Source organism: Anopheles ziemanni, unplaced genomic scaffold, assembly GCF_943734765.1.
Source record: "Anopheles ziemanni unplaced genomic scaffold, idAnoZiCoDA_A2_x.2 U_6, whole genome shotgun sequence".
In the NCBI taxonomy this organism is placed as follows: Eukaryota; Metazoa; Arthropoda; class Insecta; order Diptera; family Culicidae; genus Anopheles; species Anopheles ziemanni.
This window is the reverse complement of record NW_026689878.1, coordinates 41,458-54,476: the sequence shown is the minus strand read 5'-3', so window position 1 is coordinate 54,476 and position 13,019 is coordinate 41,458. Positions and strand designations below refer to the sequence as shown.

The window sequence follows — 13,019 nt, the reverse complement described above, 5'->3', positions numbered from 1 at the left end:
ATTTTGCATCGTCTCATTCTCTTTAAAGTCACCTTAAGCACCTCCTAAACACCATTTTGCATCGTCTCATTCTCTTTAAAGTCACTTTAAGCACCTTCTAAACACCATTTTGCATCGTCTCATTCTCTTTAAAGTCACTTTAAGCACCTTCTAAACACCATTTTGCATCGTCTCATTCTCTTTAAAGTCACTTTAAGCACCTTCTAAACCTCATTTTGCATCGTCTCATTCTCTTTAAAGTCACATTAAGCACCTTCTAAACCTCATTTTGCATCGTCTCATTCTCTTTAAAGTCACCTTAAGCACCTTCTAAACCTCATTTTGCATCGTCTCATTCTCTTTAAAGTCACTTTAAGCACCTTCTAAACACCATTTTGCATCGTCTCATTCTCTTTAAAGTCACTTTAAGCACCTTCTAAACCTCATTTTGCATCGTCTCATTCTCTTTAAAGTCACTTTTAGCACCTTCTAAACACCATTTTGCATCGTCTCATTCTCTTTAAAGTCACTTTAAGCACCTTCTAAACCTCATTTTGCATCGTCTCATTCTCTTTAAAGTCACCTTAAGCACCTTCTAAACACCATTTTGCATCGTCTCATTCTCTTTAAAGTCACTTTAAGCACCTTCTAAACACCATTTTGCATCGTCTCATTCTCTTTAAAGTCACTTTAAGCACCTTCTAAACCTCATTTTGCATCGTCTCATTCTCTTTAAAGTCACTTTAAGCACCTTCTAAACACCATTTTGCATCGTCTCATTCTCTTTAAAGTCACTTTAAGCACCTTCTAAACCTCATTTTGCATCGTCTCATTCTCTTTAAAGTCACTTTAAGCACCTTCTTAACCTCATTTTGCATCGTCTCATTCTCTTTAAAGTCACTTTAAGCACCTTCTAAACACCATTTTGCATCGTCTCATTCTCTTTAAAGTCACTTTAAGCACCTTCTAAACCTCATTTTGCATCGTCTCATTCTCTTTAAAGTCACTTTAAGCACCTTCTAAACACCATTTTGCATCGTCTCATTCTCTTTAAAGTCACTTTAAGCACCTTCTAAACCTCATTTTGCATCGTCTCATTCTCTTTAAAGTCACTTTAAGCACCTTCTAAACCTCATTTTGCATCGTCTCATTCTCTTTAAAGTCACCTTAAGCACCTTCTAAACACCATTTTGCATCGTCTCATTCTCTTTAAAGTCACTTTAAGCACCTTCTAAACACCATTTTGCATCGTCTCATTCTCTTTAAAGTCACTTTAAGCACCTTCTAAACCTCATTTTGCATCGTCTCATTCTCTTTAAAGTCACTTTAAGCACCTTCTAAACCTCATTTTGCATCGTCTCATTCTCTTTAAAGTCACCTTAAGCACCTTCTAAACACCATTTTGCATCGTCTCATTCTCTTTAAAGTCACTTTAAGCACCTTCTAAACCTCATTTTGCATCGTCTCATTCTCTTTAAAGTCACCTTAAGCACCTTCTAAACACCATTTTGCATCGTCTCATTCTCTTTAAAGTCACTTTAAGCACCTTCTAAACACCATTTTGCATCGTCTCATTCTCTTTAAAGTCACTTTAAGCACCTTCTAAACCTCATTTTGCATCGTCTCATTCTCTTTAAAGTCACTTTAAGCACCTTCTAAACACCATTTTGCATCGTCTCATTCTCTTTAAAGTCACTTTAAGCACCTTCTAAACCTCATTTTGCATCGTCTCATTCTCTTTAAAGTCACTTTAAGCACCTTCTAAACCTCATTTTGCATCGTCTCATTCTCTTTAAAGTCACCTTAAGCACCTTCTAAACACCATTTTGCATCGTCTCATTCTCTTTAAAGTCACTTTAAGCACCTTCTAAACCTCATTTTGCATCGTCTCATTCTCTTTAAAGTCACTTTAAGCACCTTCTAAACCTCATTTTGCATCGTCTCATTCTCTTTAAAGTCACTTTAAGCACCTTCTAAACCTCATTTTGCATCGTCTCATTCTCTTTAAAGTCACCTTAAGCACCTCCTAAACACCATTTTGCATCGTCTCATTCTCTTTAAAGTCACTTTAAGCACCTTCTAAACACCATTTTGCATCGTCTCATTCTCTTTAAAGTCACTTTAAGCACCTTCTAAACACCATTTTGCATCGTCTCATTCTCTTTAAAGTCACTTTAAGCACCTTCTAAACCTCATTTTGCATCGTCTCATTCTCTTTAAAGTCACATTAAGCACCTTCTAAACCTCATTTTGCATCGTCTCATTCTCTTTAAAGTCACCTTAAGCACCTTCTAAACCTCATTTTGCATCGTCTCATTCTCTTTAAAGTCACTTTAAGCACCTTCTAAACCTCATTTTGCATCGTCTCATTCTCTTTAAAGTCACTTTAAGCACCTTCTAAACCTCATTTTGCATCGTCTCATTCTCTTTAAAGTCACCTTAAGCACCTTCTAAACACCATTTTGCATCGTCTCATTCTCTTTAAAGTCACTTTAAGCACCTTCTAAGCCTCATTTTGCATCGTCTCATTCTCTTTAAAGTCACCTTAAGCACCTTCTAAACACCATTTTGCATCGTCTCATTCTCTTTAAAGTCACTTTAAGCACCTTCTAAACACCATTTTGCATCGTCTCATTCTCTTTAAAGTCACTTTAAGCACCTTCTAAACCTCATTTTGCATCGTCTCATTCTCTTTAAAGTCACCTTAAGCACCTTCTAAACCTCATTTTGCATCGTCTCATTCTCTTTAAAGTCACTTTAAGCACCTTCTTAACCTCATTTTGCATCGTCTCATTCTCTTTAAAGTCACTTTAAGCACCTTCTAAACACCATTTTGCATCGTCTCATTCTCTTTAAAGTCACTTTAAGCACCTTCTAAACCTCATTTTGCATCGTCTCATTCTCTTTAAAGTCACTTTAAGCACCTTCTAAACACCATTTTGCATCGTCTCATTCTCTTTAAAGTCACTTTAAGCACCTTCTAAACCTCATTTTGCATCGTCTCATTCTCCTTAAAGTCACTTTAAGCACCTTCTAAACCTCATTTTGCATCGTCTCATTCTCTTTAAAGTCACTTTAAGCACCTTCTAAACACCATTTTGCATCGTCTCATTCTCTTTAAAGTCACTTTAAGCACCTTCTAAACACCATTTTGCATCGTCTCATTCTCTTTAAAGTCACTTTAAGCACCTTCTAAACCTCATTTTGCATCGTCTCATTCTCTTTAAAGTCACTGTAGGGTACGGCCTACTCCGGAACTTGTTTAATACAGGTGGATAGAACAAAGAAGAAAACGGTTTCAAAAATCTGGGTTTGTCCAAACGGTACCAGAGAACGCAATATAGTGTCCACAGATCGCTACCCGCCAGGGACTTTCTGTGGATTATACTGCTAGGTATGTTGGGGATAGAACCTAACAAACACCAGTGGTTTTTTCTCAAGTTGGGTTTATTTGATTTCCTGAACGCCTTTACTTACGTCACAAATGTTGTGCTAGCGATGTCTAAGACCGGTGACACTGTTATCAATTAACCGTTAATTTTGAACAGCAGGTTATTATAAACTGGTACTTGTAGGGTTTCGTTAAATTCAAAATTCCTAACTGTTCAGAACCTTGTAGAGTTCTGTGGCCTACCTTTAGGCGTCGCAATATCGTACATTCTGCCACCTTAAAATTGAATAATTTTAACTGTTTGCTTTTGGTAATACACACAGCTTTACCAATGGCCTAGTCACTGTACTTCCCTTACTTGTACGCAATGTAAAGACACGCGCTTTGCCATCCTTTCCAGGATGCTCCTCGATTACGCGTGCTAATGGCCAACACGCCGAAGGCACATTATCTTCCTTAATTATAACTAACGTTCCTGGCGTTACTGTGGTTGTACCTTCCTTTGTCCATTTAGAACGCGCCTGCAGTTGTTGTAAATACTCCTTCTGCCAACGGTTCCAAAAGTGCTGGCGAAGTTGTTGAACATGACGCCAGTGGTTCAACCGGTTTTCGGCTTCGTACAGCAAGCAGTGGTCCGGAACAAGCTGTAGGTTCGTTCCAACCAGGAAATGTCCAGGAGTGAGGGCTGTCATATCGTGTGGGTCATCTGACATCGATGTTATAGGCCGGGAGTTGACACAGCATTCTATCTCGTCCAGTAGCGTAGACATGTCCTCATACGAAAGTGATGTCGTTCCTAAAACGCGCACTAGGTGGTACTTCATGGTTTTGACGGCGGCTTCCCACAGTCCACCGAAGTGAGGAGCTCTTGGTGGGATGAACTTCCATGAAATTTTGCGTTCTAGTGTCCAAGCTTGAATGCTCTGCTGGTGTTCAGTTGTACGCAACAGCTTGTACAACTCGTTCAGCTTGTTTGCTGCTCCCTTGAAGTTCGTCGCGTTGTCCGAGTGTAACTCCAATGGCAAACCACGACGAGACACAAACCGTCGTAATGCTGCTATAAATGCTTCCGTTGTCAGGTTTGACACCAGCTCGATGTGTACGGCACGGGTGGTGAAGCATACAAATATGGCGACGTATGCCTTCACGGGCGCCGCCCGTCGGTGGCCACCTTTCAGGAACACTGGACCACAGTAGTCAACACCGGTGATCGAAAAAGGAGGGGCCGGTGTTACTCGGACAGCCGGCAGGTCAGCCATTATAGTTGCTGACGATGATGGTCGGGCGCGGAAGCATGTGTGGCACTGGTGAAATACCTTCCGGGCGAGATTTCGGCCACTTGTAATCCAGAAGCGTTGTCTGCACGTGTTTAGCATCAGAGTCGGTCCCGCGTGAAGTAACTGTTTATGAAAATGTTCCATCAGCAGACGAGCGAATGGATGGCTGGCCGGAACAACTAGTGGGTGCTTAACATCCTCCGCTAGCGGTGAATTGGACAAACGTCCTCCAACTCGGATGATTCCGTCAGCTCCTAGTTGCGGATGCAACCATCTAAGCGGGGACGACGCAGGAACGGGTTTCTTCTGCTGCAAGGCCTTGATTTCTTGCTGCAGGTGGTCTCGTTGAGCCAAGCGGCACAGCACTTCTTCTGCATCCGTCAAGTCCTTCGTCGTCAGGCCAGGGTTCTCGTACGACCGGCGTTTGGTGCATCGGTTCCAATACTGAACCCAGTATGCTGTCATCCGTCTCAGCTTAGAATACGATGAAAAGAGCGTAAATATGTGGTGAGCTGGCAGCTCAATGGCAGCGCATGCCACAACTGCTACTCGCTGCTCTGCTTGCACTGAAGGATCTGGTGTCGCAAGCAGTGGTGGAGGCCATTGATCTTCTGGCAGGCTCATCCAGGAAGGACCCTGCCACCATAGGGTACTGGAGAGGAGATCTTTGCCCAAACATCCTCGGGAAGCAAGGTCAGCAGGGTTGTCGACTCCTGCGATGTGACGCCACGTGCAACCCTCCGTTAGTTGTTGCACCTGCGATACCCGGTTGGCAACATATGGCTTCCAGGAGTTCGGTGATGCTCGCAGCCAATGTACCACAGTCATGGAGTCTGTCCAGAAGACTGCCAGAGAGCCTGGGTTTACCGCAGTTCTTACTCGGTCGAATAGCAAGCTGGCCAACTGTGCTGCGCACAGTTCAAGCCGAGCGATAGAGTGCTTGCTATTGAGGGGCGTCACTTTGGTTTTTGAGGCGAAGAGCTCCATTGTGCCATGTCCCTGGGCATCGCAACTACGGATGTAGCAGCATGCTCCATATCCTTTCTCCGAAGCATCGCAGAAGACGTGGTATTGGATGGTGGTCACTGAAGATCTAATGGCGACTCGCGGAATGCTGATGTTGTGAAGGTATTGCATTTGCTCAAGAAAGTTGAGCCATTCCGTTCGTAGCTGCGGCGGAAGTTCAGCATCCCATCCCCAGGGTTGTTGGTTGACGTGTTTCAGGTTCCACACCCGTTGAAGAAGTTGCTTGGCAACCGCCTTCACTGGGTCAACAAACCCCACCGGATCGTAGATCTTTCCAATGGTGGACAATACCTTGCGTTTGGTTGCATCTTCGATGACATCCGGGGCTTGGACTTTGAAGCGCAGAGTGTCCGCTGACGTATCCCATATGATTCCAAGTGTTGCCAACGATCCGTCGTCATCGTCGTTGGGATATGGGCTGGATGCTCGGCTTTGTTGGTCCACATGATGCAACACCGCTTCCTCGTTTGATGCCCATTTCCGCAGCTCAAATCCACCTTTGGCAAACAGTTGTTCGGTTTGCTGTTGCAAGGTTTGAGCAGCCTCGGGTGAATCAGCTCCAGACACAAAGTCATCCACGTAAAAGTCAGCGAACCGAGCTGCTGCTATTGGAAAGTCCCTTCCATGATCCAATACTGTTTGTTGCAGAGATCTCACCGCAAGGAATGGTGCAGATGCGGTGCCATAAGTTACAGTATTCAGCTCATATTCTTCGATGGGATCATGGGGCGAAGCTCGCCACAGAATGCGCTGTAGGGCGCGATCGCTGGGATGTACCCATACTTGGCGGTACATTTTTGCCACATCTCCTGTCAGTGCAATTTGATGAGTTCTGAATCGCATCAGGATCGATGTAGCATCTTGTTGAATTGTTGGTCCGATCATCAGCGTATCATTCAACGACACTCCTGTCGATGACTTGCTGGATGCGTCGAACACAACCCGACACTTCGTGGTGGTGCTGTCGGCCTTAAAAACAGGATGGTGTGGGAGGTAGAATGTTTCCCGACTATCAACTGCTGCTGCCACCTTTGTCATGTGGCCTAAGCGGAGGTATTCGGCCATGAACTCCACGTATGCCTTTTTTGTTTCGGGTTCTCGCTGCATACGTCTCTCGATAGCCAGAAACCGATGGAGGGCGATCGTCCGCGAGTCACCTAGTTTCCCGATCATGTCAGACTTTCTCGGAAGTCGGACGACATATCGGCCGGCTTCGTCTCTGCTTGTAGTGGCCGCGTAGTGGTCCTCACAGGCTCTCTCCTCGATACTCCAACTAGGGAGACTGCCTACGTCTTCTATTGTGAAGAATTTCCGCATCATCGTAGTCAGCTCGTTGGTGTGTACGGCGACTGAACACACCACTGGCAGCGACTGCTCTGCTATCTGGGCTGTGCCACTTACAACCCACCCAAATGCTGTTTCTTGGAGTGACGGCATACCTTCTCCAAGTGAGATGCGTCCGGTTTTTAAAAGCTCGTAGAAGCACGCCGCACCCAGGATGATATCGATTCCACCAGGCTTGTGGAATGTTGGGTCAGCCAAGACGCAGGTTGCTGGAATCGTCCACTGGCTGTGGTGTATACGATGGGCTGGCACATCTGCTGACAGCTTGGGCAGTACCAGCATCTCCAGCGACGTCGAAAATGATGAACAGCGTGACTGGATGGTGGCTCGTACTGATGACTTTACGTTCGTCGCTTGGCTGCCACCAATCCCCGACAGCGGAATGCTCACCGACTTCCGAGGTAGGTTTAAGAATTGCGCCAACCTTCCCGTAATGAAGTTGGACTGTGCTCCACTGTCCAAGAGAGCCCTTGCAGCATGGTTCTTCCCTGCGCTGTCAGTGATGTACAACATGACGGTTGACAGCAACACTGTCGATGGTATCGCCGTGTGAAGCGATATTGTAGCTGTACGGTGTTCTGCTGCAGATGTTGGCTGTTCGTGACGGATCTCGCTGGCGGCACTAGTCCCTTCGTCGTGGAGCAAGGTGTGATGTTTCTGCTGGCATCGGCGACACGTCCACTTCGACGGGCACCTTTTGTTGAGATGACCAGCTCCGAAACAGTTGAAACAACGTTTCCAACTTCGGAGCTTGTCCCGTTTGTCTGGTAGCGACAGTGCTATGAAATCCGCGCACTTGCTGAGCATATGGTTGTCCTGGCACATGACACATGTTGCGGTCGGTGACGGCGTAACGGTCGACGTGAACGCTTTAGTAGGAGCCGGCTTTGGACGAGATGGTTTGTCCGTATTGCCTGCTGCGCAGCTCTCCAACACTTCACATTGTCGCGTGATGTAGTCGAACGTACGGAACAAATCCGGAAACTCGCCGTGCTGCAATGTAAGCTCCCATGCCTTACGAGTGCTGGAGTCCATACACGACGCGAGGATGTGGGTGATGATGAGGTTGCTGGTTTCATCAATGTTCTTCTCTAAGAACTGCAACCCATCAACGTGACCCTTACACGTTTCTACTAGTGATCGAAGTTCGCTGGCTGATTCGCGTTGCACGGGTTTAAGTTGCAGTAACCCAGCAATGTGCTTGTCGACGATTGCTCTCGGGTTCGCGAACCGCTTTTCTAGCACCTCCCAGGCACTCTTGTAGTTGTTGCTGCTCACCATTGCTGCGTTAATTATCCCTGCTGCCTTTCCGGTGAGTGCCTTGTTCAGGTGGTGTAACTTTGCTGCATCCGAAACAGGTGTCCTTCCCATGATGTCGAGGAACATGGCCTTGAATTTGGGCCACTCTTCGTAGCGTCCGTCAAAGGTTGGCATCGGGACACTGAGGTGATGCGCTGCCGAAGTTACCGGAGCTTCTGACGTTGTTGGTGTTTCGTCCAGCTGTGCCTCCAGAATGGCTGTGCAGGTGGTGTGGATCTTCCGGAAGGCATCGTCGGCGTCCATGTCGACTTCGAGGTCATCTGGCAGGAGATCTATGATGTGCTGCATAATCCTGCCGTGGGTGCCTTGAAGTTCCCGTAATGTGCGTAAGTGCACCCGCGCAGTGGCCGGAGGGAGTTTGTTGTTGGTGATGTCCGGCTGAAGCTGCATAAGTTGACGATATGCCAGCTTCATTTTGGCCCGCAACACGGCCAACTCGCGATCCCCTGGCGATGACGTCGACGGTTTTGGTGACACGTGCTGTGGGGTTGTTTCCGTCACGTGGTCACTCGCGCACTGTTCCACCGTGGCTTCCGTAGCCGCTTCGTCTGAATTGTCACTCCCTGGTGGCGGGGTATGCATCACTTTACTGCGAGTGTTCATTGTGACTATTAGTTAGTCTGTTGCACTTTTCACTTTTTCACTTCACTGTTTTGTCAGCGTCGACTGCTACGACACTCTGGACTGGTACTCACAATCACGCTGAGTAAACTTCTCGTGGCGATGAGACGCTGGACGGTACCACCGAAGGAAACTCACACCTTGAGTTATCTTCCCGTGAGGCCCCGATGCGCACTGGATCGGCCTCGTGTGGTGTCCGTGGTCTGCCACCGATGGAAAATCAACCCGTCCGGTTGATACACGATTCCTGTCGACGCTGGGTTGAACAAACGCTGGGCACGAAGCGCTGGACTGATCCACTGAAGAGAACTCCCGACTTGGGTTCTCTCCCCTTGAGGCACCGATGCGCACTGGATCGGCCTCGTGTGGTGTCCGTGGTCTGCCACCGATGTTCAATCAACCCGTCCGGTTGACGAAAGTTCCTCTTCCGACGATGAATGTATGAAATAATCTGCGCACGATAGGTTCGTTGCGCCGATCCGGTTCGAAGGACCAAAATGTAGGGTACGGCCTACTCCGGAACTTGTTTAATACAGGTGGATAGAACAAAGAAGAAAACGGTTTCAAAAATCTGGGTTTGTCCAAACGGTACCAGAGAACGCAATATAGTGTCCACAGATCGCTACCCGCCAGGGACTTTCTGTGGATTATACTGCTAGGTATGTTGGGGATAGAACCTAACAAACACCAGTGGTTTTTTCTCAAGTTGGGTTTATTTGATTTCCTGAACGCCTTTACTTACGTCACAAATGTTGTGCTAGCGATGTCTAAGACCGGTGACACTGTTATCAATTAACCGTTAATTTTGAACAGCAGGTTATTATAAACTGGTACTTGTAGGGTTTCGTTAAATTCAAAATTCCTAACTGTTCAGAACCTTGTAGAGTTCTGTGGCCTACCTTTAGGCGTCGCAATATCGTACAGTCACCTTAAGCACCTTCTAAACACCATTTTGCATCGTCTCATTCTCTTTAAAGTCACTTTAAGCACCTTCTAAACACCATTTTGCATCGTCTCATTCTCTTTAAAGTCACTTTAAGCACCTTCTAAACCTCATTTTGCATCGTCTCATTCTCTTTAAAGTCACTTTAAGCACCTTCTAAACCTCATTTTGCATCGTCTCATTCTCTTTAAAGTCACCTTAAGCACCTTCTAAACCCCATTTTGCATCGTCTCATTCTCTTTAAAGTCACTTTAAGCACCTTCTAAACCTCATTTTGCATCGTCTCATTCTCTTTAAAGTCACCTTAAGCACCTTCTAAACACTATTTTGCATCGTCTCATTCTCTTTAAAGTCACTTTAAGCACCTTCTAAACCTCATTTTGCATCGTCTCATTCTCTTTAAAGTCACTTTAAGCACCTTCTAAACCTCATTTTGCATCGTCTCATTCTCTTTAAAGTCACCATAAGCACCTTCTAAACACCATTTTGCATCGTCTCATTCTCTTTAAAGTCACTTTAAGCACCTTCTAAACCTCATTTTGCATCGTCTCATTCTCTTTAAAGTCACCTTAAGCACCTTCTAAACACCATTTTGCATCGTCTCATTCTCTTTAAAGTCACTTTAAGCACCTTCTAAACCTCATTTTGCATCGTCTCATTCTCTTTAAAGTCACTTTAAGCACCTTCTAAACCTCATTTTGCATCGTCTCATTCTCTTTAAAGTCACCTTAAGCACCTTCTAAACACCATTTTGCATCGTCTCATTCTCTTTAAAGTCACTTTAAGCACCTTCTAAACCTCATTTTGCATCGTCTCATTCTCTTTAAAGTCACCTTAAGCACCTTCTAAACACCATTTTGCATCGTCTCATTCTCTTTAAAGTCACTTTAAGCACCTTCTAAACCTCATTTTGCATCGTCTCATTCTCTTTAAAGTCACCTTAAGCACCTTCTAAACACCATTTTGCATCGTCTCATTCTCTTTAAAGTCACATTAAGCACCTTCTAAACCTCATTTTGCATCGTCTCATTCTCTTTAAAGTCACCTTAAGCACCTTCTAAACACCATTTTGCATCGTCTCATTCTCTTTAAAGTGACTTTAAGCACCTTCTAAAGACCATTTTGCATCGTCTCATTCTCTTTAAAGTCACTTTAAGCACCTTCTAAACACCATTTTGCATCGTCTCATTCTCTTTAAAGTCACTTTAAGCACCTTCTAAACCTCATTTTGCATCGTCTCATTCTCTTTAAAGTCACTTTAAGCACCTTCTAAACCTCATTTTGCATCGTCTCATTCTCTTTAAAGTCACCTTAAGCACCTTCTAAACACCATTTTGCATCGTCTCATTCTCTTTAAAGTCACTTTAAGCACCTTCTAAACCTCATTTTGCATCGTCTCATTCTCTTTAAAGTCACTTTAAGCACCTTCTAAACCTCATTTTGCATCGTCTCATTCTCTTTAAAGTCACCTTAAGCACCTTCTAAACACCATTTTGCATCGTCTCATTCTCTTTAAAGTCACTTTAAGCACCTTCTAAACCTCATTTTGCATCGTCTCATTCTCTTTAAAGTCACCTTAAGCACCTTCTAAACACCATTTTGCATCGTCTCATTCTCTTTAAAGTCACTTTAAGCACCTTCTAAACCTCATTTTGCATCGTCTCATTCTCTTTAAAGTCACTTTAAGCACCTTCTAAACCTCATTTTGCATCGTCTCATTCTCTTTAAAGTCACCTTAAGCACCTTCTAAACACCATTTTGCATCGTCTCATTCTCTTTAAAGTCACTTTAAGCACCTTCTAAACCTCATTTTGCATCGTCTCATTCTCTTTAAAGTCACCTTAAGCACCTTCTAAACCTCATTTTGCATCGTCTCATTCTCTTTAAAGTCACTTTAAGCACCTTCTAAACCTCATTTTGCATCGTCTCATTCTCTTTAAAGTCACTTTAAGCACCTTCTAAACCTCATTTTGCATCGTCTCATTCTCTTTAAAGTCACCTTAAGCACCTTCTAAACACCATTTTGCATCGTCTCATTCTCTTTAAAGTCACATTAAGCACCTTCTAAACCTCATTTTGCATCGTCTCATTCTCTTTAAAGTCAACTTAAGCACCTTCTAAACACCATTTTGCATCGTCTCATTCTCTTTAAAGTCACTTTAAGCACCTTCTAAACCTCATTTTGCATCGTCTCATTCTCTTTAAAGTCACTTTAAGCACCTTCTAAACCTCATTTTGCATCGTCTCATTCTCTTTAAAGTCACCATAAGCACCTTCTAAACACCATTTTGCATCGTCTCATTCTCTTTAAAGTCACTTTAAGCACCTTCTAAACCTCATTTTGCATCGTCTCATTCTCTTTAAAGTCACCTTAAGCACCTTCTAAACACCATTTTGCATCGTCTCATTCTCTTTAAAGTCACTTTAAGCACCTTCTAAACCTCATTTTGCATCGTCTCATTCTCTTTAAAGTCACTTTAAGCACCTTCTAAACCTCATTTTGCATCGTCTCATTCTCTTTAAAGTCACCTTAAGCACCTTCTAAACACCATTTTGCATCGTCTCATTCTCTTTAAAGTCACTTTAAGCACCTTCTAAACCTCATTTTGCATCGTCTCATTCTCTTTAAAGTCACCTTAAGCACCTTCTAAACCTCATTTTGCATCGTCTCATTCTCTTTAAAGTCACTTTAAGCACCTTCTAAACCTCATTTTGCATCGTCTCATTCTCTTTAAAGTCACCTTAAGCACCTTCTAAACACCATTTTGCATCGTCTCATTCTCTTTAAAGTCACATTAAGCACCTTCTAAACCTCATTTTGCATCGTCTCATTCTCTTTAAAGTCACCTTAAGCACCTTCTAAACACCATTTTGCATCGTCTCATTCTCTTTAAAGTCACTTTAAGCACCTTCTAAACACCATTTTGCATCGTCTCATTCTCTTTAAAGTCACTTTAAGCACCTTCTAAACACCATTTTGCATCGTCTCATTCTCTTTAAAGTCACTTTAAGCACCTTCTAAACCTCATTTTGCATCGTCTCATTCTCTTTAAAGTCACTTTAAGCACCTTCTAAACCTCATTTTGCATCGTCTCATTCTCTTTAAAGTCACCTTAAG

General features: G+C 44.0%; 1 protein-coding gene across 1 annotated transcript; it reads right to left on the bottom strand.

The window, feature by feature from the left end:
• Positions 1-3,728: 3,728 nt before the first annotated feature.
• LOC131292774 (uncharacterized) lies at positions 3,729-8,940 on the bottom strand (the record flags this gene model as incomplete). The annotated part of the gene is made up of 1 exon (XM_058320857.1): positions 3,729-8,940. A coding segment is annotated over exon 1 (5,212 nt), but the record flags the coding sequence as incomplete, so codon positions are not given.
• Between the last annotated feature and the right edge of the window lie 4,079 nt (positions 8,941-13,019).